Raw genomic sequence first — 24,113 nt, 5'->3', positions numbered from 1 at the left:
GTTGACATGTAATAAAATACACGATTACAGATTATAAATATGAAAACAAGCGTGGGGATGTTGACAACAGAAATGTTAATCTTTGTTTTGTCTCCCACTACTCAGTTTCGTGGCTGCAGCAGATATAAAAGGACCGCAGATGCACATTTGAGAAGATCCTGCAAAGGAGTCGCATTAATAAACTTCAAAATAACTTTTACTTCGTGCTAAAAATGGGGAGAATGGGCATCACTTTTGTTGCCCTTTTGGGATTTTTCGCGAGCGTACCCGGTGATACCACAGCTCCTGTCTGTAAGTTGTAAAAAATTAATTTTTTTTTAAACTATATTATAATTTTTTGATTTAATATCATTCAATAATTAATTAATATGTCCGTAAAGTTTTTTATAAATAATTTAATGACGTACAATTTGATATTTCTTCAAGTGAAGACAATTTCACAAAACTTTTTTTTTTTTTTTTTTTTTTTTTTTTTTTAAATGTAATTTGTGATTTTATTTATAAACCAAAATATTGTTGTATATTTTATACTAATTTATTTTTATTTTTGGAAAAAAAAAAAAAAAAAAACACAGTTACAATGTGCGTACCGGAAATTTATTGGAAAGACTGTGTAAACATGATGAAGGACTCAGCAGCCAAGGGAATCCCCGTTTCTTGTATTACTGGACGTGATAGATACGAATGTGTGGAAAAAGTTGGTAAAAAAGAAGCTGACGTAGTTGCGGTCGATCCTGAAGACATGTATCTTGCAGCTAAAAATAACTTTGCATCTGATCCTGGATATAATGTTATTGAACAGGTAATTTTTATTCAAATTCTAAACAATAACAATAATAATAATAATCATCATCTATATTATTCAGAAAATAACCAAAATTTTGTGGCCAGTGTATTTATATAAAAGTCTTGACCTAGAATAGTGCCTTTTCATGGTTTCATATCATTCTCACCCAAAGTCAATTTATGATGATAAGTATTTAGGCTGCATTCGAAAATGCTCTATCTCTACATATATAATTAAGAAATGACCTTGTATCTCGTGAACTATTAACATTTTTAAAGATATAAGCTTATCCCGATGTTACACTTGTCAAGACCTTTCATTTGAGTACCCACATCAATTTTTTATATATTTATATATATTATGTCGCGTTCCAGATGCCATAAGGGCGTATACTGGCAAAAAGTCCCGGTAAAAAGCCATAAGGTTGTAAAAAAAATTTTTTTTCGGGAATCAACGTAGTTTTGTCCGAAATGTGGAGAAATGTTAAATAATAAAAATTCTATTATTTTTCTGAGTCCAAAAAAATTTTTAGTTTGAAGAAAAAATTTTTTTTTTGCATTTCTACACGATTCTTATGGCATCCGAGATGGGTCCCGGGAGCCATATGGATGTATAAAAATTTTTTTTTTCGGGCATTAACCACAAAAATCTTTAAACAACTTTCCAAGGAAATAATTTATTTTTTTTTTTAATTTCATCTAAATGGTTTTAGATCCGTACGAAAGAAGAACCAGATGAACCATACAGATACGAAGCAGTAGCAGTTATCCATAAGGATCTTGAAATATTTGACCCTCAAAGCTTCCGAGGATTAAACTCCTGTCACACTGGGGTCGGGCGAAACGTGGGCTACAAAATTCCGATAACTAAATTAACAGCAATGGGCGTACTTGCTAACATTAATGATCCAGAGTACTCGGCGCGTGAAAATGAAATTCGTGCTCTTTCAACTCTGTTCAGCAGAGGCTGTCTCGTCGGGAAATGGTCACCGGACCCGGCAATTAACAAAAAATTGAGTAAGTTTCTGATTTTTTCAATTGTTATCCATTAAATTAATTTATTCACATTTTAATTAGAGGAAAAATACAGCAATATGTGCGAGCTGTGTGAAGATCCAGTAAAATGCGACTATCCGGATAAATTTTCTGGATACGAAGGCGCGTTACGTTGTTTGGCCCACAATGGCGGTCAGGTGGCGTTCACCAAAGTTATTTATGTAAAACGATTCTTCGGTCTGCCAGTTGGTAAGTCTCCAGCAGTTCCAACAAATGAAAATCCAAGCGATTTCGCATACTTCTGTCCTGACGGTACTAAGGTGCCTATTGATGCTCACACCAAACCGTGCACTTGGGCTGCCAGACCTTGGCAAGGATACATGACTAATGGACAAGTCAGTGACATTACTTCAGTGCAAAAGGTATTTTTATTATTTTATTACATTTTTTATAATCCTAAAATTAATAAAAATCTGACAAATTGTTGAATTTTTCTATCAAATAATGATTAAAAAAAGAAATTCAAAAATTCGCACTTGCAATCTATATTATTAAGAGAATAAGCAAAATTTTGTGGCCTATTGATTCCAATTCTATAATTTTTTCTAATTTAAAGTTTAAAATTAATTTTATTGTAGAAGTAGTTGTATGAGAAAAAAAATTAACATTTTTTTTAGTTACAATTTTTCTACTTTACACTTTTTAGGAAATAGAAAAACTAGGAACTTTGGGTGAAGAAGAAAAAGCTGATTGGTGGAAAGACTTGTTGCTGCTCGACGAAAAAACAGTTCCCATTATTTCGGATAAAATAAGCCCGGAACAACATTTAGAAAACTCTAAGTACTTGGATGTTATTGAGAGAAATTCTGGAGCCCCTGAAAGAGACGCGCGTTGGTGTGTATGGAGTGATGAAAGTTTGGCTAAATGTCACGCACTTGCTAAGGCTGCTCATTCTCGGTTAGTATAATTTTGAATCTATAATAATAATAATAACATGGGAAATTTTTAATTGTTTAATTTTACAGAGATGCAAGACCGAGATTAGATTGTAAACTTGAAAAAGATCAAGAAGCATGTTTGACAACTCTGAGGGATGAAGGGGCTGAATTAGTTATCTTGACTGGTGGTGCTGTGAAAAAAGCCATTGAAGAATTTAATGTCAAGCCAATAATTGCAGAAAATTATGGAAATGGTTCAACTAAATTCAGTGAACGTCCAGCGGTTGCCGTTGTTAAAAAAGATAGTTCAATTAACAAATTAGGTATTTATAATTAATCTATTTTTTAAATAAATTTAGTTAATTATATTTATTCTTTATTTAATAATAATTTTCTTCAACTAAAGCTGATCTGAAAGACAAAAAATCATGTCACACATTTTATAAGAACGATTTCGCTGGGTGGTTGGCACCCGTCCAAGTATTGAAAAAAGCCGGTCTAATAACCTCAGAGGAAGGACTCGGGGAGTTCTTTAGCGGATCTTGTGCACCAGGTGCTTCTAAGACGTCACCTCTTTGTCAGCAGTGCGTTGGAGACATGGAGTCCCAAGACGATCAGACCAAAGAAGCGACTAGATGTCAGCCTACCCAAGCGGAAGATTTTAGTGGCAGTAAAGGAGCTCTTTCGTATGTCTTTTTCCCGTGCCTTATCAGTCACACTCTAATTAACAAACAATTAAATGTCAATGTTTAAACTTGTAGATGCTTGATAAGCGGCCATGGAGACGTTGCCTTCGTTCCTTATACAGTATTAGAAAAAATAAGTGAGCATTTATTTTAAATTATACTAAATATGATTATTAATCACTAATTTATATAAATACTCGTAATTGTTATTATATGAAATTTTTTAATTTGATTGAATTATTTTTAGAGCATGATAATACTTCAGATATCAAAATCTCTGACTTGATGCTACTTTGTCCAAACGGAGGAGTATCTTCAATCGACCAATACCAAGATTGTAATTTAGGATACGAACCACCGCGTGTTATTGTCAGTCACGCGGGCAAACCTGACAACGTCCTGGAGGAACTGACTCATGGTGTTCTTACTGCTACCAGTTTGTATTCAAAGCGACCAGATCTTCTTCAACTTTTTGGTGCTTGGGGTGGCCACAAAAATGTCCTCTTCAAAGATGACGCCATTGGGCTCGTCTCTGTTGACAGTTCCTGGGATCACTGGGACCAATGGGCTTCTACGGAACAAACTTTTGGAGCCATTTAATTTAAGTGTATTTCTATAAGTAATTTTTAATTAAAAAAACTCAATTATTTACTAGATAAACATATTTTCTTTTTAATGTTTTTCAATACGAATTTTACAAAATTGTTGTATAATTTTTAGTTTTTACAATAAAAGTAATTATATAATACTCGAATCATTTTTTTCTAATAATAAACTGATTCCTCAGTAAAAAAAATTATTAAATAATTCTATAAAAATATTTTCAACATGAGAATTTTCTCAATTTAATAAATAAATTTTTTTATTTTCGCACTTATTCAAAAACATGCAAAAAATTTCAAATAAATAAATAAAAAAAATTTTTTCTACCTTCTCTCTATGATAAGAAAAATTTATAAACTATTTCTCTTATCAGAATGCCTTACTTACTATTAATAAATTTTTTTTTTTTTTAATTTATAAAACTTAGTAATAATTTTGGTTATAAATATTAAAATTATTTTCGATATGGAAAATTGATAAATATAACAAATGTTATCAGCCAACAGTTATTATCAATACATATTAAAAAATTGAACTAATTTGTTAATCTAATACTTGATGATGAAATTAAAAAAACTGATGACTTTTGCAAACAATATTTGTACTAATAATATTGTAAAAAATTTTAATCATATTAATTTCTCTAATTTCAAGACTAGAAATTTTGATACTGCCCCGTAACGAGACCGCTTGTACTTCGAGTAAACAACCGATTCCATGGTGCCTGACTCGAAGGACTTCAATATTTGACATATGATCATGGAGCGAACCCGTACTCTATCCTTCTCAGGGAAGCATTTTCCATAACTAGGTGTCCAATTATCAATTGAAATATCAGCGATTGACGAAATCGTAGACATATTCATCACTACTGATAAATCGGCGATTGTCGATGCCAGTAACATTGCAGACACCTTCATTAGTTCCTCATTAAACAATGAGACATCAATCATATAACCCGAGAAATAGTACATTACATAAATATCATCGGGATTGATATTGAAGAGCTTGGGATCCGACAAAATGCAAAGATTCACTGTTGACGCTACATCCGTGTACGATATTTCAAAATTTAGGAGATTTAAGATTTCACGCTCACATTGAACGATCTCTTTTTTACTAAAGGCTCCATTTGACAACTGAGCTATTTTGTCACTCAGAGGAACACGATGAAAAACGTGATCTTTTTTCAACACGATCCACAGTGAGGTGAGCTGAAATAATTGTAACTTTTCCACTGGAACATTTAGCGAAAGTGATAATACGTCATCCAATAAGCGAACTGCGTTGTAAGTGAGGAATCCTGGATAATTAAAATGTCTGTTTATATTTATCAAATTTCTTACGAGTACCTGGCGTTGAGTCGATGAGATGTTTAATCGTCGGGTAGTGGACAAAACTGATTGACGGTTATATTCTTTTTCCTCGAAAAATTTAAGATGTTCTTTGGCGTATTCTATGGAAACGCTACTGTAAAAAGAAGGATTGACTACTTTTTTTTTATGATTTAAGGATATATCTTTCGAAACTTCACGTCTCAATTTTTTTACCTGCAACAATAACAAAACAGTAAGACGATAATTAATAGCAATATTTAATTGAAAAATTAATTTAAAATCAACAATTGAAGTTAAAGTTTTCAACGGAAATTAAGTTAGCCGACATCTACAAATTTTTAGAATTTTTGTATTGAAAGTTATTATAAAAAAATATTTTTTTCACTCAAACGAAAGCTCTTGATGAGTGTAACATCTAAATGAGTTTATATTTTAAAAAATGTCAATAATTAAGAAATTACATTATATCTTGTCAACTAATAATATTTTTAAAGATATAAGCTCACCCTGACATTATACTCATCGAGACCTTTCTTTTGAGTACCCACATCAATTTTTCATATATTTTATATATTATATATATGTATATATGAAAAATATATCAAAAATGCATGTGGGAACTCAAACGAAAGCTCTTGATGAGTGTAACATCGGGATGAACTTAGATCTTTAAAAACATCAATAGTTAAGTAAGTACAGTGCAATTTAACAACAGTCATTATTTAATAAAGCAAAATTTTAATTATTCATAGTTCACAAGTCACAGCAGTCACACAGTGACTGCAAGGTTGCTATTTTTTATAAATTTTCACTTGGAAAGTTAAAAATGTCCAAAAAAAAAGTTAGAAGTCTCCCGATTTAAGTAAATTTGTAGTAAATTAAAAAAAAATCTTACATTCTCTAGAGGTGGTAAAAATCCCCTAGTATCATCTGGAGTTTCTTTTAATTTTTTATCCTGATCCTTCAATTCTTGGATTCGTTTGACGGGCAAAATAACAACAGTACTTTTAACCGTATTCTTTACTCCTTTTTCACCATCAACTTCAAAATGCGCCAGATTTTTCAACATTTTTTCAGAAATACGCCGTTTTAAAACTTTCTTGACTTTTTCTGAACTTTCGTTCTGCTCTACATCCGAGAAAAAGTGTTTAACAACCCTGAACTTACTTTTTTGCGACAACTCATCGACCTTCAGCGGGAATTTTGCCGGAGTTTTCTCATAGCTGTAACCCGCAGCCAAATCTCCGTCACCGAAAACCTCCGGGAAAATAGAATTTGGTTCTTCTTTGATTTGAACTTTCTTCGGCAATGAAACCTTGGGATTTTTCCTCTCGCTCCGAGCTTCAACCAAATCACAAGTTTTTTCTTCAAGTTTTAAGTCACCGGAATCAACTTTCAAGTAATTTTTCTCGCTAGTTGGTTTACATTTCTTCTCTTTCTTGCTTGTTATCACCGTAGTTCCTTTTTCCGTATTATATATGGCAAAACGCGAATCTTGGAATATTCCGGCTGCTTTTAACGTTGGAGATAAATTTACAACATCCTGAGTGACTAAAAAATTTTTTGTAACAATTTTTTCAGTGACATTTTCAATGCTGACCAATCGCGGACGCGCTTTTTTAACAGATGTTTGATTAAACTGCTTGGGAATTGCTCCAAGTGATTTTTTTTCCTGAAGAGCAGCTGGTTCGGAATTTTCCTTGTCAACCGATTTTGGTACTGACCAAGTCCTCTTTTGAGGCGCGTTTACTAATTTTCTATCGCGAAGCATCTTCAACAATTGGTAATTTATTATTTCATCTGATTTTATAAACTAAAAATGATTCTGCAATTTTATTTTTTAAGTATAACAGCAATTAATAATTTGAGGGACTCTCTTGAAGAAAGGACTAGATACAACTGACTAGCAAGTACTAACAATAGCTATGGTCTTTTTGAACGTACTATAGTATAATCACTTTGGAATTTTTAAACAATGACAAGAAGAAATACTTATGAGTATTGTGTACAAATAGGATTAAGCAATTCTCAAAATTATTGAACCTTCAAATAAATTAAATGATTTACTGAAAAGAATCTATACAGGGGTAAACGGAGATTTTTTTTTTTTTTTTTTGAAGAAAATAATTTTAAAAATAAAATAAAATTTAATAGTTTGATAAATTGTATTAATTTTACAAGAGCTAAAATAATTAATGACACTAAAATTAGCAAGTACTTGAAAAATTTTTTGATTTTTCTTTACAAATTGTAATCAAAAATTTTTTGAGCTTCTAAATTTTGATTTTTTTAAACAAATTTCTCTTGCTATAATTAAGTTGTTATAAAAGGTACAAAAATTATCAAATGTGTCTAAAATTCAATATCAAGAGAGCTTGGAAAATTATGGAAATGGTTCAACTAAATTCAGTGAACGTCCAGCGGTTGCCGCTGTTAAGAAAGATAGTTCAATTAACAAATTAGGTAATTATAATTAATCTATTTTTTAAATAAATTTAGTTAATTATATTTATTCTTTATTTAATAATAATTTTCTTCAACTAAAGCTGATCTGAAAGACAAAAAATCATGTCACACATTTTATAAGAACGATTTCGCCGGGTGGTTGGCACCCGTCCAAGTATTGAAAAAAGCCGGTCTAATAATCTCAGAGGAAGGACTCGGGGAGTTCTTTAGCGGATCTTGTGCACCAGGTGCTTCTAAGACGTCACCTCTTTGTCAGCAGTGCGTTGGAGACATGGAGTCCCAAGACGATCAGACCAAAGAAGCGACTAGATGTCAGCCTACCCAAGCGGAAGATTTTAGTGGCAGTAAAGGAGCTCTTTCGTATGTCTTTTTCCCGTGCCTTATCAGTCACACTCTAATTAACAAACAATTAAATGTCAATGTTTAAACTTGTAGATGCTTGACAAGCGGCCATGGAGAAGTTGCCTTCGTTCCTTATACAGTATTAGAAAAAATAAGTGAGCATTTATTTTAAATTATACTAAATATGATTATTAATCACTAATTTTCTCAAATGTTGATCCCATTTTTTGCAGTGTTTAAGTACTGGATACTTAACCTTATTGATTTTTGCTGCCTTATTTTAGTTTTTGGCTAATTTATGTAATTTCAAGTAAAAATTTTGAAATTTAAACATTAATATGGAATTTTAGAACGTTAATTTAACTCCACCTAGCGATTTCTAAGGAAATTGTTACCATCTGCAACTAAAAGCATTTTTAACAAAATATTTGCCGAATAACAACATAAAGTGAGCATGTGTATTCATTATTATTTAAACAATTATAGTTCATAAATAATTACTCGGATTGATATTTTTTATTGTGCATATATTTTGACAGGTATTTTATATTTTTACTCTTTAATTATGTACTTAGATTGTAGATCTGAATTTTTTTACTAATTACATAGAAAAAACTTTATTAAATAAATTATTATATATTTTATTAAAAATGTTTATTCCAAATTTGACGTTTGATATAATTTTATACTTTATTAATAAATCAACTTTTTAAAGTTATAACCATACATGTATAAAAAAATGTTAAAAACGTCATTAATTAAGAAAGTACAGTGCAATTTAACAAGAGTCATTATTTAATAAAGCAAAATTTTATTTACTTATATTTCACGAGTCACAGCAATCACATAGTGACTGCAAGGTTGCTAGTAAGATGTAATTTTTAATTTTCTTAACAATTATTTTTTTTTTTTTTTTTTTTTTAGCTAAAAAATGACAGCAATTCTAGGCGGTGGGATAGGCGGCTTATCAGCAGCGTTTTACGCCTTAGAAAACCCAAGATTAGGTGTTTTGACCCTTTTCGAAGCAAGTGAGCGGCTCGGCGGATGGATACGAACCAATCGATCGCCTACAGGAGCGACCTTCGAAAAAGGTCCTCGCACAGTGCGACCCTTTGGAGCAGGCGGTAAGAACACTCTCCGTATGGTCGAAGAGCTAAATTTAGGAGATCAGCTGATAAAAATACCTCAGACACACCCTACATCGAAAAACCGACTGATTTATGCCGACAAAAAGCTCCACGTGCTTCCAAGTTCGTTCCTGGATTTATTTTCCACCAAGCCACCATTTAAACGCCCGCTGATCATGTCACTGTGGCACGAGTTCAAAGCTCCAAAAGTCGAAAAAGAGGACGAGGATATGTACAGTTTCGTCAAAAGGAGGATCAGCCAGGATGTAGCGGACTACATGATCAGTCCAATGGTCTGCGGAATAGCCGCAGGAGACGCTAAAAAAATAAGCGTGAAATTCCTGATGCGTTCGCTGTTCGAGGCTGAGCAGAAGTATGGTGGAGTTTTTAGGGGGATGTTGAAGACTAACAAGCTACAGGAGGCCATTGACAAGCGAAAGCAGGAAGAACAAAATGATATGCTGCTAGGTAGGACCAACAAGGGCCCTTCCAGATTAGCGTTGCTAGCAGAGAAAGAAAAGTGGGCAGTGTGGACCCTCGCTGATGGCATGGAAACTTTACCTGGTGCTCTGGTTGATCATTTGGCTGACAAGGTCGATATCCAGCTGAAGAAGTGCACTAATTTGACCTTCGGGGATAAAAATGTTGATGTCGAGGTTGATGGTAAGCTTCATAAGTTCGATAAAGTTGTTTCTAGTCTTCCAGCTCGAAATCTTGCTGAGCTCGTGAAGAAACAGCATCCAGAGCTGGCCCAGGAGTTGGAAGCGATACCTTCTGTTACGGTCGCTGTCATTAATTTTGAGTTTAATGATAAAGTTGCGCCGATTGAAGCTTTTGGATTCTTGGTCCCACCTAACCAGAACTTACCGCTGCTAGGTGTTATTTTTGATTCTTGTGTTCGTTCGGAGAAATCAACGGTATTTATTTTATTATTATTTTTTATTAAATTGTTTTTGTATTAAGATAAAAGCTCCAATTATTGACATATAAGAAATGAAGTTATGATTTTATTTTTTTTAAGCAATTAAAAATCAATATCGTTGAATTTTTTTTGTGGTAATATCTCAAGTAATGTTTTTAAAAATTTTAAAACTTTTTTTTTTTTTAAAGTTGTAAACTTTATTTTTTTTTTAATAATTAATATTTAATTTTTTTGAACTGAGAGTAATTTTTTTCAATTTTTTAATTAATTAGAATTTAATAAAAATTTATATAATAGTTATTCTTATTACAGATAATTAAATATATTTAAAAATAATTTAGGGTGTCAATATTTAGACCCCTGTCAATAATTGGGGCTTTTACCTTAAACAAAAAAATTTTTGGTTAAATTAATGGCAAAAATTTGTGAATTAAAAAAGTTTCAGAGTAAATTTGCTTATAAATTTAATTACTTTTAAACTAGTGTTATTTTTTATTTATAATTAAATTATATTATAATATAATTACAGGTATTAACAGCAATGATGGGCGGTGCGTGGTTTGACCAATATTTCGGAAAGAATCCAACAGAAGAATACTTACTATCCACAGCAATAGAACAATTGCGTGATATATTAAAATTAAAACAAGATCCAGTGCATGTTGATGTATCAATTTTGAAAGATTGTATCCCCCAGCAAATAGTCGGACACGACGCACGTATGAAACGCATTCATGATTACATAATTGCCCATGGAATGTCTTTAGCGATTTGCGGTTCTTCTTATCAGGGTATTGGAGTAAACGACGTTATTCTGTCATCGAAAAACGCGATTGATGATATATTATTGTAAGTAACTGAATATAATATTTATATTTAAATTTATAAGAATCAAAGTAATATTCAATACTAATAAAATAAAAATAATAATATAATTACTTTTCAGACGTGAAATAAATGCATGAAGTAACATGCCAATCATGCATTCATGTACAGATTGTAGTTGCTGAGAATAAACATGCGATATGTAAATATTTTTTTTAATAATTAAATAAAAATAATTATTTTATTATTAAAAATAATAAAAGTAATTAAAAAAAAAAAAATTTTTTTTCTGCATTGCTGCAATGGAAATGCATTGAATATTTTTTATATTGCACATTCCAATAAAAATACAATTTTGCTTAAAAATAAATCATTACATTATAATTAAATACATAAAATGAAACAAAAGGTGTAATAAGTCGTGTACATGCGATGAAATGTACTTGGCAGCGTTAAATAAGAATAAGTGGACAATAACTTATTATTTATTGATTAACAGTACCTGCGTATTTAACTTCATCAAACGCTTTTCGAGCTTTCTTTAATTCTTCGTTCATTGTCAGCAGATCTTTCACACGGGCGTACTTCCTTTGATCTTTTCTAACTGAAATTTTATTTATTTATTATTATTGTTATTCATTTTCACTATTTATCCAGTATAAAAAATCAAATCTCAGAATTCAAATAATTGTAAATTACTACAACTAAAAATAGTTGAATAATTTGTTGATACCTAAAAAGACAATGTCTTCAACTTGGACACGTCCGGTACGTCCAATTTCCATCGCCCGCTGTGTTGTTTCGGTTACGTATTCAATAACCAGGTCTTCCAACAAGTCTACACTCTCAGTGTAAGGATTTTGATCATCGCCAAATCCGTACATCATACAGCGTAATTCTTTTGAGAACAAGCGCTTGCGACCGCTTGGTAAAGTCCCGATTGGGACGTCAGCCTCTTCATCTTCGAACTGTAAGTAATTTTATTATTAATTATTGAATTTTAAGTTAAGATTTTATGATTTAAAAGTTAGTAGACACTTGATCATTTTTTATTTTTTTTAAATTTCTATATGTCAATTTTTTTTCTCATTTTTTGTCATAATTTATTGGTTAAAAAAATTTTGAAAATTATTAAATTAATTTTCATTTAGATTTTCATCACCAGGTGATGATAGTAAAATCAGCAGACACCTTACAATTTTTTAATATTATTTAACAAATAAATTGATGATGAGAAAATATTAAAAAAAAAAAAAAAAAAAAAAAAAAAAATGATTTCACAGTATTTTTAATTTCCACTAGTGAAATTTTTCTTATAATAACATACTTGTTAAAAAATAAATGACACTAAATTTAGCAGACATTTGACAATTTTTTGATTTTTATCAAAAAAAAAAAAAAAAAATATTTTTAAAAAATTACATTTATATTTTTTTAAATCTTCTAAAGATGGAATTTTTTAAATAAATTTTTCTTGTTATAATTTATTTGTCAAAAAAAAATTCTAAATTGCATTTTTTTATTTTTAAAAATTTCTAAATTTCAAATTTTTTTTCTAATTTTTTTTGCCATAATTAATTTGTTATAAAATGTTTAAAATTATTAAATATATGCTAAATTAATTTTCATTTGATATAAAAACATGGAAATTTGAGGTTAGAAATAAATTTACCTGTTCATATCCTTCTTCGTTGGCCATAATAATAATAATAACAATTATTGTTATTCACTCAATAAAAATTAAACTTTAAAAAAGAATATTATTAAATATAAAACTAAAAAATTTTATTGACAAAACAATTAAACGTAATATATAGCGAGATACTATCAAAACATCAACAAGCACACCATCTGATTGTAAATTGTAAGTTCCAAACACTCTTCAAGATGGAGCCTAGATACAGTAAATAAATTTAAACGTATATAACATACTATATGTTTTAATAGGAATTGTAGGGTTGTGGAGGGTAATTAAAAGCTCGGATCGCAAAATCTTATAAAAACACTAAAAAACTACAAACAAATATCAAGGTCAAGCAATGTTGAATTTTTATCAGGTATCACACATGCAACACCGTTAACTGATCTCTATAATTTAAATAACATAATGCTTGTATTATACGTAAGTGCAATTATCAGATAAACAAACTAAAGTTAAAAGTTTTAAATAAGATGCCCTTGGTTAATTCACAGATACACCCACATAAAATTTAAGTCTTCACTCTTTCTTTATTTATTCTCTTTTTTTTAACTTTATTTATTACAAGTGGATTCGCAGTGTAAAAGTAAATGTATATGACATTAAAGTTAGCAGTTACTTGATAATTTTTTAATTTTTTTTACCAAAAAAATTTACTTCAAAAAATTATTTAAAAAAAATTGCATTTTTCATTTTTTTACATTTCTACATGTTAATTTTTTTTTCTAACTTTTTTTTTTTTGATGAAAATTAATGACTAAAGTTTGCAGTCATTAGAGAATTTTTAAATTTTATTTAATAAAAAAAGTAGTTCCAAAAAATGATTTTAAAAAAATTGGATTTTTAATTTTTTTAAATTTCTAAATTTCATTTTTTTCCTACTGTTTTTTGCCATAATTTATTTGTAAAAAAAAATTCTAAAAATTAGTAAATTATTAAATATCTGCTAAATTTATTTTAATTGAAAATTTACTGAGCAGATAGTTGATAATTTTAAGAATTTTTATAACAAATAATTTTTTTTTGCCATAATTTATTTATTATAAAAATTTAGAAATTTAAAAAAAACTACAAATGCAATTTTTTTAAAATAATTTTTTGGAGCAAATTTATTTGTTAAAAATAATTAAAACAATTGTGAAATGACAGATAATTTTAATGTTATTAACTGAGCAGATAATTGATAATTTTAAAAATTTTTGTAACAAATAAATTATGACAAAAAAAAATTTATAAAAAAAATTGACATCTAAAAATTTTCAAAAACTACAAATGCAATTTTTAAAAAATAATTTTTTGGAGCAAATTTATTTGTTAAAAAAAAATTACAAAATTGTGAAATGACAGCTAACTTTAATGTTATTTTTTTTGCCATAATTTATTTGTTACATAAATTCTAAAAAATTATCAAAAATTGGTTAAATTAAAATTTACAAATTATTATAACAAATATAAAATAATATGTAGATTTATATATATTGATATAAAATGTCGAAAAAGCGCAGGCTCAATAGAACGGATAAAAGCACATTTATTTCACCGGGTGTCCATGTCAGCCGACAGAATTCAGTCGGCTCGAAACAATCGGAACAAAAACATCAGAGCTTCAACCTCTAACAATTTTTTTTTTATTCATTTTTTTTCCCTCAATTATTTTGATTGTTTATTTACTTACTTACATACTGACTGACTTACGTACTTATTAAATTAACGGTGTTTTTATGTTAAAAAATTTCAGGTAAATAGTTTTTAAGAGCATGGACATAAACAAGTTGAATTAATCAATAAAACAGTCTCTAGACTCTGGACAACGTCAATATAAACGTAAATAGTTTAACCTCAATAAACTAATGAATTTATTTATTTATGCATTTATTGTTTAAACTCATGGGAACCGCAGAATGAAATGTCAAGGAAAAAATCAATGTGAGTATTGTATTTTTGTTGTATTTAAATATATCAATAAAAGTTAGTTTTATGAAGGGGTTAAAAATGATCGAAGTTTGGTATTTTAGATTGAAGGATAAACCTTCGAAGATGACAGTGAGTAGCAGAAATGAAGTTATAAGCTACCTGGAGACCGCCAAAAGCAAAAAATGGCCAGAATCAGGGTCCCCTTGGGACGTAAACAGCAGAGCGACCTCGTCTTCTTGGCCGGAAGATATTGAAGAGGCTGCTACGAAGAAAGTTTTAAAGCTTTGGGCCACTGTGGAGAGGACTTTGTACAAAGAAGACGATGAGGTGAAGCTGGGGACTGTTATGGATGAGTGTGTGCAGTGGCGGTCCCAGATTCCGCATTACAGGGTCGTGGGGAAGAATATTGAGCGTAAGGATGAAGATGAAGAGGAAGAAGAAGTTGAGAGTTTGGAGGTTGCTGAAAAAGTTGAGGTAGTTGTTTTTTATTGGGAATCTTTCTTCTAGTTTTTGTTATTTAAAATTTTGTAATTTTTTATTTTTTTATTTTAAAATTAAAATAATTAAAATTATTAACTTTTAATTGAAAGATAATATTCATATTTAGAAATTTATTTTGAAAAATTAGAAGATAAAAAAACAGTTTTTTTTCTTTAAAAAAGCAATTTAACGTTTTTTTCTTAAAAATTTTTTGTCTACTATTTTAGAGTATAAATTTTTTTTTTAACTCGGAGGCAAATGATCCGATCACTATCAAATTTTTTTCACCATATTCTGTATATAGTTCTACATACAATGAGCCTCCATTTTTTTGGTCTGATCAAAAATCGAATTTTGGTAGGCCAAAAACGACCAAAATTTCGGTTAAAATTCAACTTTTTTTTTAAAAACGCCGCCATGTTGTCAGTTTTTGATATTTTTTTTCGACCGTGGGTCATTTTACAGGCAATATCTTCTAGTTTAACGAGAATTTTTTTTTTTATATTTTATCTACGGAGAAGGCCGGAATCACTCCAGCAGTGGAGGACCTTTTTTTTAGCAGCTTTTTTAAATATTTAATATTTTTCTTCAAAAATTTTACTGTGTATTCTCAAAATATGTATAAATATACCATTAAAATTTTTAAATAATTGATTCAGTAGTTTTTTTTTTTTTTTAATTCCCAAAAATTGCCTTTTTTTAGGCTGTCACACTATTTGTGCCCCTTAAATCCAAAAAATTAAAAAAATACGAGAAAGTTAAAAATCTCAAATAATATATTATCAAACTTTGAATAGTACCGAAAAAAATAGACAATTTTTAAAAAAGAAACAAAAATATAAAATGGTTACAATCGCTAAATTTTATTAGTTTATCATATTGTTCAAAATTTATAATCATGTTAATAAAGTATGATATTTTCAGGAATTGAGTCCAGAGGAAGAACATTTGATCCAAATAAAAAGCGAACAAATATTAGATAGACTACTAGAGTATATTATGATAGAGCTAGAAAAAGAAATAGATGAGGATAATATCGCCAACGAAAATAACAACGATGACAGTAAATCAGTTGATAAAAAGCCACTGGAGAATTTAGATCAAGTATTGAGAATAACACCAGCGCCAACGTACAGTGGTAGACGGTTAAATGTATCTAAAAGTAGTAAAAGTAATAGTAGAAAAAGTAGTGCCAATTTATTTGAATCGTTCGAATTGACTGAACGTACTGACACGGCTTTAAGAGCACTTAGAAATGCCAAAGACGCTGATTACAGTATTGTTGATTATGACTATGATGTCGACGATGAGGATGAGGAAGAGGATGATGACGATGAGGATCCCGACAGAACGGATGCCAAGCATGGTAGAAATAAACTCGGTACGGTTTTTAACAACAAAATAGTCGTTAGTCCAGTGCCTTTCGCTGTTACTACGCGCGAAAGTTTTTGCACGTTAAAAACTACTCCTATTAAGTATGCTGGACATCTTTTAGAGCTTTCGACGCCACAAGGTGATTGGTTTTTTTTTTTTTTTTGTTAATTATAGTAAATAATTTTATTTAAAACAATAGTCGTTTTGATATTGTAAATATTATAATTTTTTTAAGTAATGGTATTGTAAATAATTTAAGTTTAAAATTAGATTGCGAAATTTAGTTAAATTTGAATATGTGTTTATTTGTAAGCTTTAGATTAATTATTATTTATTTGTTCTTATTTTTTTTTTTTTTTTTTTTTTTTTTTTTAGGTTTTAATAGAAACATGAACTCAGCGTCGAAATTAAATTATTCGTATCGTAAATCACCGACAAGATTGCCTCAAAGACATTCGGCTTGGCAGTCGTCAGTAAGTCCGGCGTGGCCCAAAAATTTACGACTTGCTCCTATTGATCCCTCACGTTTGCCTAGTAGTAAAAATAGGTAATTATCATTATTTATATTGATTAGATGAATAATTTATAGTAGTACAATTCGTTTCGAATGATAGAACACTGTAAAAAATTTATTTAAATATTTATTACCAATAATAATTCACGTCAGAAAATTCTAAATTTTTTTGTATTACTTATTAAGGATATGATGATACAATTACTCTAAAAATTTGAAGCCGATTGGCCATTTATAACCCGAAATGAATTCAATTAAAAATTGGATATTTAACATTGATTGCATACGCTCTCTGCAGCTCTGTATCAGTTTCTTAGTTATAAAAAAAACTTAAAAAAAACTGACAGTCTTTTAATGTATTTGTTGTGACTTTTAAAAAAAAATTTTGACCGTCTAATTATTTATAAATAACGGATTAAAATTCGACAATTTTTGAAAAAGCGTAAGTCTACGGAGTCGGGCAGAAATACTGTATGTGTTTCTCTAATGTATCTCTAATTTTTTGACAAATTGTACAATGATAACTACCTTAAAACATTTAACATCTCTCAATTTTCAAAGTTGTTCCCAGAACTTAAACAAGTTGGCGTCGCATGTTCAAGTTTTGGTCCTTATGTATTTTCTAATCACAGCAGTAGTTTAATAGTCTACAGAGTAATGGTGCAATTGTAAACAATGTGGTTTAATTACGTTTCATAGATATAAACTATGTTAATACAATTATGTCACAATTTGGTTGGTGATTAATGCGACAATTTAAAATAATTCAAAGTAAAAAATTATTTATTTTGTAAAAGTAAAATTTTGGGAATACTTTAATTTTAACTAGCTAATGGCACTAATAATCAGCATTGTGATTAGTACTACTTACGGCAACTTGAATAAATTTTATATCAAAAGATCAGCGTAGTTAAAAATAATTAAAGGTTTTGTATCGTGATTTTTTTGCGCATAGATTCATAATTGTTGATATTTTCATTGGAAACACTTATGTTAACTTATACATATATTTTTTTATTTATTTAAAGTGGGGTTGAATACGTTTTACTACAGGGTGAAAACTGTTCAACTACGGGGTATCTCTACCTTCTCAATTTAGAATAAAAAAAAGTATATATATTTTTTGAAACAGATCGATTGAGTCACCAACAATAAAACAGCGAGGTCGTCGCTCTTTGAGTCCCATTCTACGTCCAGTGAAGCCGAGTTCGTGTCATTTGACTGGAGATGATTTTTTAGAAGTTACTGGTAAACAAATAACTCAATCTGCCAAGTTGACAAGACTAAATAGAGATAGCCCGAGCCTGAGAAGTTATAAGAAATCAGCTAAAAATATTTGTAGAATAGAAAGGTAGCTAGCGTGTTTATTTCTTAATTCGTGTGCGTGATATGATGGTATGGTGAAGATTAGATGCCGAAATTAATAAATTGAGTGAAGATAGTATATAAATATCAAACAACATAATGAGATTGCAGATGGTGAATAATAATAAGGACTCATTTGTTGGAGATTTGCATGTACGTGTTAATTAAAATTTAAATATTTAATCAGTGTTATTAAGTAACTTTGAAATAGTAATTACACGTGTTAAATTATTCAAGTTTATAATTATAATAATTATGTAAAAATAAAAAACGTTCGATACGGAGAGTCTACCTCAAATTTTCTTAAACAATTGATATTAATCAATTAATTAATTAATTTATTAATTTATTAATTTAATGAAGGAATAAATAAATGTAATTGTGTATTTTTCAAGTCGTTAATAAATAAATTTTTCACTATTTTATTCGACCTAATTTACTTGATTATTTTAACTCTATTTAATTGATTTTTATTAATTAATATTAATTTTGTTTTCTTGTTTTTTTAAACTAAATATTGTTTTTATTATTAAAATTTTTTATTTTATGTCAACTGATTGAAAGTTTTTAAAATATCAACAGTGAATGATTTTAATAAAAATTATTTCGTATTTTTTTTTAAATTAATTTTCAATAAAATCAAAAAAAATTTTTAAACAAACATTATTTAATATTAAATAAATAGAATCGAGAAATTTCAAAAATATTGTGAGAGTTATGAGCGCAGAATCGAGATTTAGCCGCGGGGATGCTGCGAATCTTGTAGCACCCTTAGTGAGTAGCTCAGTAGAGCGCGATCTTGCAACGCGGACACGTGCTTCCTCCATAATAATATAATCAGAACCGCAATCACGAGTTAACAACTCCCGAACTTTTTAGTGTCGATAAATTCTGCGCAGCTTACAAATTACTTTGTTTAAATTTTACCGGGCATAGTAAATTTATATAAAAACTTTTTCTGGGCTAAATGCTCAAATTGACACGTACTCAGCTTATCATGCTCAGTTACGGTAAAGATTTTGAAGTAAATTCTGACCAAAATGTGAATAATGACTTTCCCAAAACGTTTGATTCTAATCTCGAAATTTTCATACGGATTTTAGGAGTTTCTACAGCGATCGGTAAGTTTTATTTAAATTGATGCTCTGTTTAAATATGATAAATTCTTCTTGGTAAAACAAGCTTACCTGTAAATTTTCAGCTTTTAAATTTCTCAAATGTGTCAGTTAGAAATTTTTGAAAATTTTAAAAACGCTACGTTAAGTTTTAATAATTTACAACTTCTTATTCACTGAAAAAAACAAAAATTTGATTTAAAAAAAAAATTTGGAACCAATAAAATCATTTTGAAGAGTTTCATGTTTTTAAATCAAGCAGGTAATTGTTCTTTATAAAAAAAGTTTTACTCAGTTCTAAAAATTTTTCTTTTTGATTCAAAACAATTAAATACTTAACAATTATTTTTTGGTGCAACTTGAAATAAAATTTTACAAAAAAAATCCAAACAAAATCTCCTCATTTCTTTTTTAACTTTTAAACTAAAATTTTTGTTTTTTTCAAAGAACGATTTTGTTTTTCATTTTTTTGAAACAATTATATATTGTCCTAAAAACCAAAAATTTTTTTCAAAAATGTAATTGAATATTCCCTATTTATAAATCCAATGTTTCATTATTTTTTTTTTAAATTTACTTTTTTTTTTTATTCAACAAAATTTTATGAAGATATCTTGTGTCTTGTGAACTATTGACATTTTTAAAGATATAAGCTCATCCCGATGTTACACTCATCAAGACCTTTCATTTGAGTACCCACATCAATTTTTCATATATTTATATATTTTATATATATGTACATATAAAATAAATAATTTATATATTTATAAATAAATATATAAAAATGAATGTGGGTATTCAAATGAAAGCTCTTAATGAGTGTAACGTCAGGATGAGCTTATATCTTTATAAATGTCAATAGTTAAAAAAGTACAGTGCAATTTAACAAAAATCATTATTTAATAAAGCAACATTTTATTTATTTACCAAAGATCAAATCTCATCATCCTTAATAGTAAATTTATTATTATTTTTCAAAGCTTTTAAAATTACGACTATTATTGAATCATGCACAAAACGTATTAAATTTCCATCAGTATTTTTTACAATAAAAAAAATAAAATGAAAAGAAAGTTTCAACCTTAAATAAATAGAAAAGTATCGAGTAGAAATCAAGTGGATGATGAAATAAAAAAATAGAAGGACACTTGAATTCGAATGAAAAGTATACATCATAAATAGAGCACTCAGTGTGAATGTAATTGCGGATCTTATTCACAGGGGGTTGATTGGCTGCGACAATTGCGTTTTCCGTCAATTATAATTAAAGCGAATATAAGAGAAACGAGCCAGGATCCGAGATGTACGGATACGAATACTAGAGCTCTGTTTTATTACCCCGGTACCGCAATAACAACAATGATAACAACAACACGGTGTATACACAGAGGATACTTTAGTATACACACCCAGAGACTTGTTATCGTATTTTACGACAAAGCTTTTATTAAATATACGAGTTGAGAGACAAATTCACGAGTTTACTTGCTTTACTATTCTATTTCTGTCCATAACTCAATCCCACTACTGTCACAGAGCCATTCATCCCTTAGTCACAGTTTGAACGCAACCATAAACCGCATCAACTGCTTCACACTAACCTTTTGATGGTTCCAAAAAGTAATCAATTAAATAAAAGGGCTCTTATTTTTTTTTTACATTATTTTTTTTTCTTCTCAAGAGTTAACTGCAGATTCACTATTTGTTATTGCATGCTATTTGCTAGTTGCCATTTTGTTTCATTATAACTTTTATCGGGGCTTTAATTACACACCGCCCGAGTTTAGTTTAGAGTCTCATTATTTATTGTTCTCATAAATATTATCTGTGAATTATATATTATAATATTGTATATCATACTGCGAACTGTACGCGGAATTATTTATTGCTAAGAAACTACCAAAGTTTTGTTTCAAATCAAATTCATACTTTAAGATTTATATTGTTCGCATTTTATTAATATTTTTAAATAAGGTACTCTCGGCAAGTTGCAAAAAAAAATTAAAGAAAAGGCAAAATTTTGGCTCAAAAAACTCGAGAAAAAATTTCACTTAGGAATCTTTAAAATGAAATTAAAGATGTTAAATTTAATTGACAAATTTTTTTTGTCAATCTTCATTGAAGTACAGATTCTTTAGAATATTACTAAAAAATTTTAATTATTGCTATCAACAACAATTATATTAAACGTTTCAAACAATTATAACAATTAAGGCTTATTTTATTGTAGTCGATTAATTTCGATTTAACAGAATTAAATAATTTAAAAATTTTTATTATTTATGGTCGATAATAAAAAGTGTTATATCGAAACATTAATGTACTGAAAAAAAAAAAAAAAAATTAACTTCCAGAGAAAAATCTTGAACCAAGAAAAATACATTCTCAAAAAGATATTAGCATTTAATGGTAGACAAATAAGTATTTCATCTATTTTCCAAACAATACAAGCAAAGTAATCCAATCAAATGGTATCATACCTCCTGATTGCCCCGAGAATTCTTGAAAAAGTTTCTCCATCGTGAGGTTTTAAATTTTATCTACACAGTAAAAAAAAACATTAAGTCACTTTTTTAATTTAGATTATATCTACTTTCTAGTTATTATTATCAAATTGAAGTTTCTCAATTTTTTTTATTTTTTCATCAAGTTAATCTCAAAGCTCAATTTCTCCTAGTTTCTTGAAATCGGTTTGAAAAAATATCTCTTCTCATAATTATATGACACAAATTTTGTCATCTCGGTCTTATGAATTGTATCAAAATAAAATGTACGTACCAGAGTACATCTTCATTCTTTATTCTATTAGATAAGTTGTTTTTTTTTTTTTTTTTTATTTTAAAATTGAATAGTTAAATGTTTTAATAAAAAGTTTCAAGAAAAAGCGGAACGCTGCCAACAGCGGATTTATTTCTTAAAAAATAGAGTTATTCATCAAGGAAAAGTCATGATTTAGATTTACTCGACTGTCATATTAAATTATTACAAGAATTCTTAACAGAATATAAATATAAATCTGGCGAAAGGATTTTTTCTCATTCTATTTCATCGTTTTGGTCTCACTCGAGAACGAGAAAAAAAGCGAATATTATAAAAATAAATTCCTAGCTCGAAACAATGCTACGTTCCGATTTTTCTTTTTAAATTGAATCATTTCTTCTTTATATATATATATATATATATATATATATATATATATATATATATATATATATATATATATATATATATATACATTTATCTTCGCGCTTATGGAGACCTTTGTTATTCCGTTAAAGATCCGAGGGAATTTATAAAGCTAATAAAAATTTATCTGAAATTCAGCGCAATAAAATTTTTTTAAAATGTCTATAAAATAATATATATATATATATATATATATATATATATATATATATATATATATATTTTGTCTATTGGTTATTATAAGACCATTTTATCTTATATAAAGTATTATTTGAGGACATATGGCTATTTTGAAGACAGTCCTCATAATTCTTTTCATATTTTGTATACTTCGAGGACTGTCTTCAAAGTATACACCGTCAATATAAAGGTTTAATTAAGGACAGCATTACTGATAGGTGTAAACCGGGACAGTGTCCCCATAATATTTAATCACCAAAAGTATGATTTAAGGACAGACGTTGATTAGTCGAAGGTATTAAATACAAGGTAAAAACACGTAATGATTCTTAAAAGTTGTTACGATTAATTTATTTTGTTCGTCATTTATAAAGTATGTTTGGTTATAATGATTGTTCATGACATTTTTTTAAGTTTTGTCGACTGATTACAGCAAATTGTAAACACGGTCAATATTAGAATTGACAACAAACAAATAAAATTTATTGGCCACGTTTTGAATCGATTACGAAGATTAAATATCAACGATTCAAAAAAATTTTTTGTTCATTTGATTAATTTAAAAACGATCGTGTTTATTAATTTCATAAATTGATATAAAAATAAATGCTATTATTATTAGAAATTAATCATTTTAAAATGTGTGTAGTAATTTCCACAAAATCGATGACAAATAATTATTAAAAAACTATTAAGCTGAAAGGAAAAATTACAAATATTTATATCGGTTTGTTCTTCTAACAGATCGTATGAGAACTTTGAGAGATATTTTCTTATCTACATAAGTTACACAAAATTTCCCTCATCTATACTTGGAGAGTGTATTTTATTAGACATGAAGTAAAAACAAAAATTTCTTTCAAAGTTTTCATACAAACCGTTACAAGTACAAACCAATATCCTCATAATGACTGTACCATAGAAAAAAAAATATCTCCATAGTTGTCTGATCTCCTCATTGTACACAAGCGATGAAACATACGGTAATCTGTACATTTTATCGTTTGTATACTATGAGAACATCAGACAACTATGGAGACATTTTCATTCTATGGAACAGTCATTATGAGGACATTGGTATACAAGCGGTGAAATATACTGTAATCTGTAAATTTTACTGTTTGTATACTATGAGGACATTAGAAAACTATGGAGACATTTTCATTCTATGGAACAGTCATTATGAGGACATTGGTTTATACTTGCAACGTTTGGTATGGGGTTTCTGCCAGACATTTGTTTTTTCTTTACCCATTTT

The 24,113-nt window shown here is 28.7% G+C and overlaps 6 protein-coding genes and 1 long non-coding RNA gene across 13 annotated transcripts in view; 4 read left to right on the top strand and 3 right to left on the bottom strand.

The window, feature by feature from the left end:
* The first annotated feature begins 128 nt into the window (after window positions 1–128).
* Tsf1 (transferrin 1) lies at window positions 129–4,154 on the top strand. The gene is made up of 9 exons (XM_074238427.1): window positions 129–291; window positions 576–802; window positions 1,500–1,803; window positions 1,864–2,204; window positions 2,489–2,739; window positions 2,808–3,043; window positions 3,127–3,406; window positions 3,482–3,543; window positions 3,654–4,154. Exons 1-9 carry the CDS (start codon window positions 213–215, stop codon window positions 4,004–4,006), a joined length of 2,133 nt encoding a protein of 710 aa, XP_074094528.1. The 5' UTR covers window positions 129–212; the 3' UTR covers window positions 4,007–4,154.
* A 131-nt stretch (window positions 4,155–4,285) lies between these two features.
* LOC141524495 (uncharacterized) lies at window positions 4,286–7,244 on the bottom strand. The gene is made up of 2 exons (XM_074238429.1): window positions 6,242–7,244; window positions 4,286–5,559 (listed from the first exon to the last, which is right to left on the bottom strand). Exons 1-2 carry the CDS (start codon window positions 7,115–7,117, stop codon window positions 4,639–4,641), a joined length of 1,797 nt encoding a protein of 598 aa, XP_074094530.1. The 5' UTR covers window positions 7,118–7,244; the 3' UTR covers window positions 4,286–4,638.
* Window positions 7,245–7,581: 337 nt separating this feature from the next.
* On the top strand, window positions 7,582–11,337 carry Ppox (protoporphyrinogen oxidase). Of its 4 annotated transcripts, XM_074238430.1 has the most exons (7): window positions 7,584–7,809; window positions 7,893–8,172; window positions 8,248–8,309; window positions 8,388–8,693; window positions 9,079–10,198; window positions 10,733–11,052; window positions 11,150–11,337. In XM_074238430.1, the coding sequence occupies exons 5-7, from the start codon at window positions 9,086–9,088 to the stop codon at window positions 11,166–11,168; spliced, it is 1,452 nt and encodes a 483-aa protein (XP_074094531.1). In that variant the 5' UTR covers window positions 7,584–7,809; window positions 7,893–8,172; window positions 8,248–8,309; window positions 8,388–8,693; window positions 9,079–9,085; the 3' UTR covers window positions 11,169–11,337. The 4 variants fall into 4 exon arrangements, with proteins under 4 accessions (XP_074094533.1, XP_074094534.1, XP_074094531.1 ...); XM_074238432.1 differs by lacking the exon at window positions 8,388–8,693 and having other exon boundaries at window positions 7,582–7,809; XM_074238433.1 differs by lacking the exons at window positions 7,893–8,172; window positions 8,248–8,309; window positions 8,388–8,693 and having other exon boundaries at window positions 7,582–7,809.
* Window positions 10,879–12,878, bottom strand: Taf13 (TATA-box binding protein associated factor 13). 2 transcript variants are annotated; one of them, XM_074238448.1, is made up of 4 exons: window positions 12,701–12,878; window positions 11,762–11,996; window positions 11,531–11,632; window positions 10,879–11,017 (listed from the first exon to the last, which is right to left on the bottom strand). In XM_074238448.1, the coding sequence occupies exons 1-4, from the start codon at window positions 12,725–12,727 to the stop codon at window positions 11,013–11,015; spliced, it is 369 nt and encodes a 122-aa protein (XP_074094549.1). In that variant the 5' UTR covers window positions 12,728–12,878; the 3' UTR covers window positions 10,879–11,012. The 2 variants fall into 2 exon arrangements, with proteins under 2 accessions (XP_074094549.1, XP_074094548.1); XM_074238447.1 differs by lacking the exon at window positions 10,879–11,017 and adding an exon at window positions 11,164–11,209.
* A 28-nt stretch (window positions 12,879–12,906) lies between these two features.
* Window positions 12,907–18,788, top strand: LOC141524497 (uncharacterized). Of its 3 annotated transcripts, none has more exons than XM_074238434.1 (6): window positions 12,907–13,150; window positions 14,466–14,653; window positions 14,743–15,118; window positions 16,046–16,634; window positions 16,871–17,042; window positions 18,142–18,788. In XM_074238434.1, the coding sequence occupies exons 2-6, from the start codon at window positions 14,634–14,636 to the stop codon at window positions 18,362–18,364; spliced, it is 1,380 nt and encodes a 459-aa protein (XP_074094535.1). In that variant the 5' UTR covers window positions 12,907–13,150; window positions 14,466–14,633; the 3' UTR covers window positions 18,365–18,788. The 3 variants fall into 3 exon arrangements, with proteins under 3 accessions (XP_074094535.1, XP_074094536.1, XP_074094537.1); XM_074238435.1 differs by lacking the exon at window positions 12,907–13,150 and having other exon boundaries at window positions 14,216–14,551; window positions 14,628–14,653; XM_074238436.1 differs by lacking the exon at window positions 12,907–13,150 and having other exon boundaries at window positions 14,218–14,653; window positions 14,743–15,115.
* The window catches only part of LOC141524506 (uncharacterized), a 29,992-nt gene continuing 22,653 nt past the window's right edge, over window positions 16,775–24,113 (bottom strand). Inside the window, exon 2 of the long non-coding RNA XR_012478713.1 lies at window positions 16,775–17,026. This is a non-coding gene — a long non-coding RNA (uncharacterized LOC141524506). The remainder of the gene's footprint in view (window positions 17,027–24,113) is intronic.
* LOC141524503 (uncharacterized) overlaps window positions 19,083–24,113 on the top strand; it is a 36,114-nt gene continuing 31,083 nt past the window's right edge. The window contains exon 1 of the mRNA XM_074238444.1: window positions 19,083–19,495. Coding sequence (XP_074094545.1) covers window positions 19,342–19,495 — 154 coding nt within the window. The 5' untranslated portion in view covers window positions 19,083–19,341. The remainder of the gene's footprint in view (window positions 19,496–24,113) is intronic.

This window comes from Cotesia typhae, unplaced genomic scaffold (assembly GCF_013202065.1).
Source record: "Cotesia typhae breed Kobodo isofemale line unplaced genomic scaffold, CoteBio_Ctyphae contig_22, whole genome shotgun sequence".
NCBI classification, from domain to species: Eukaryota; Metazoa; Arthropoda; class Insecta; order Hymenoptera; family Braconidae; genus Cotesia; species Cotesia typhae.
Note: the sequence above shows the minus strand (reverse complement) of the source record. Positions and strands in the feature narration are given on the sequence as shown.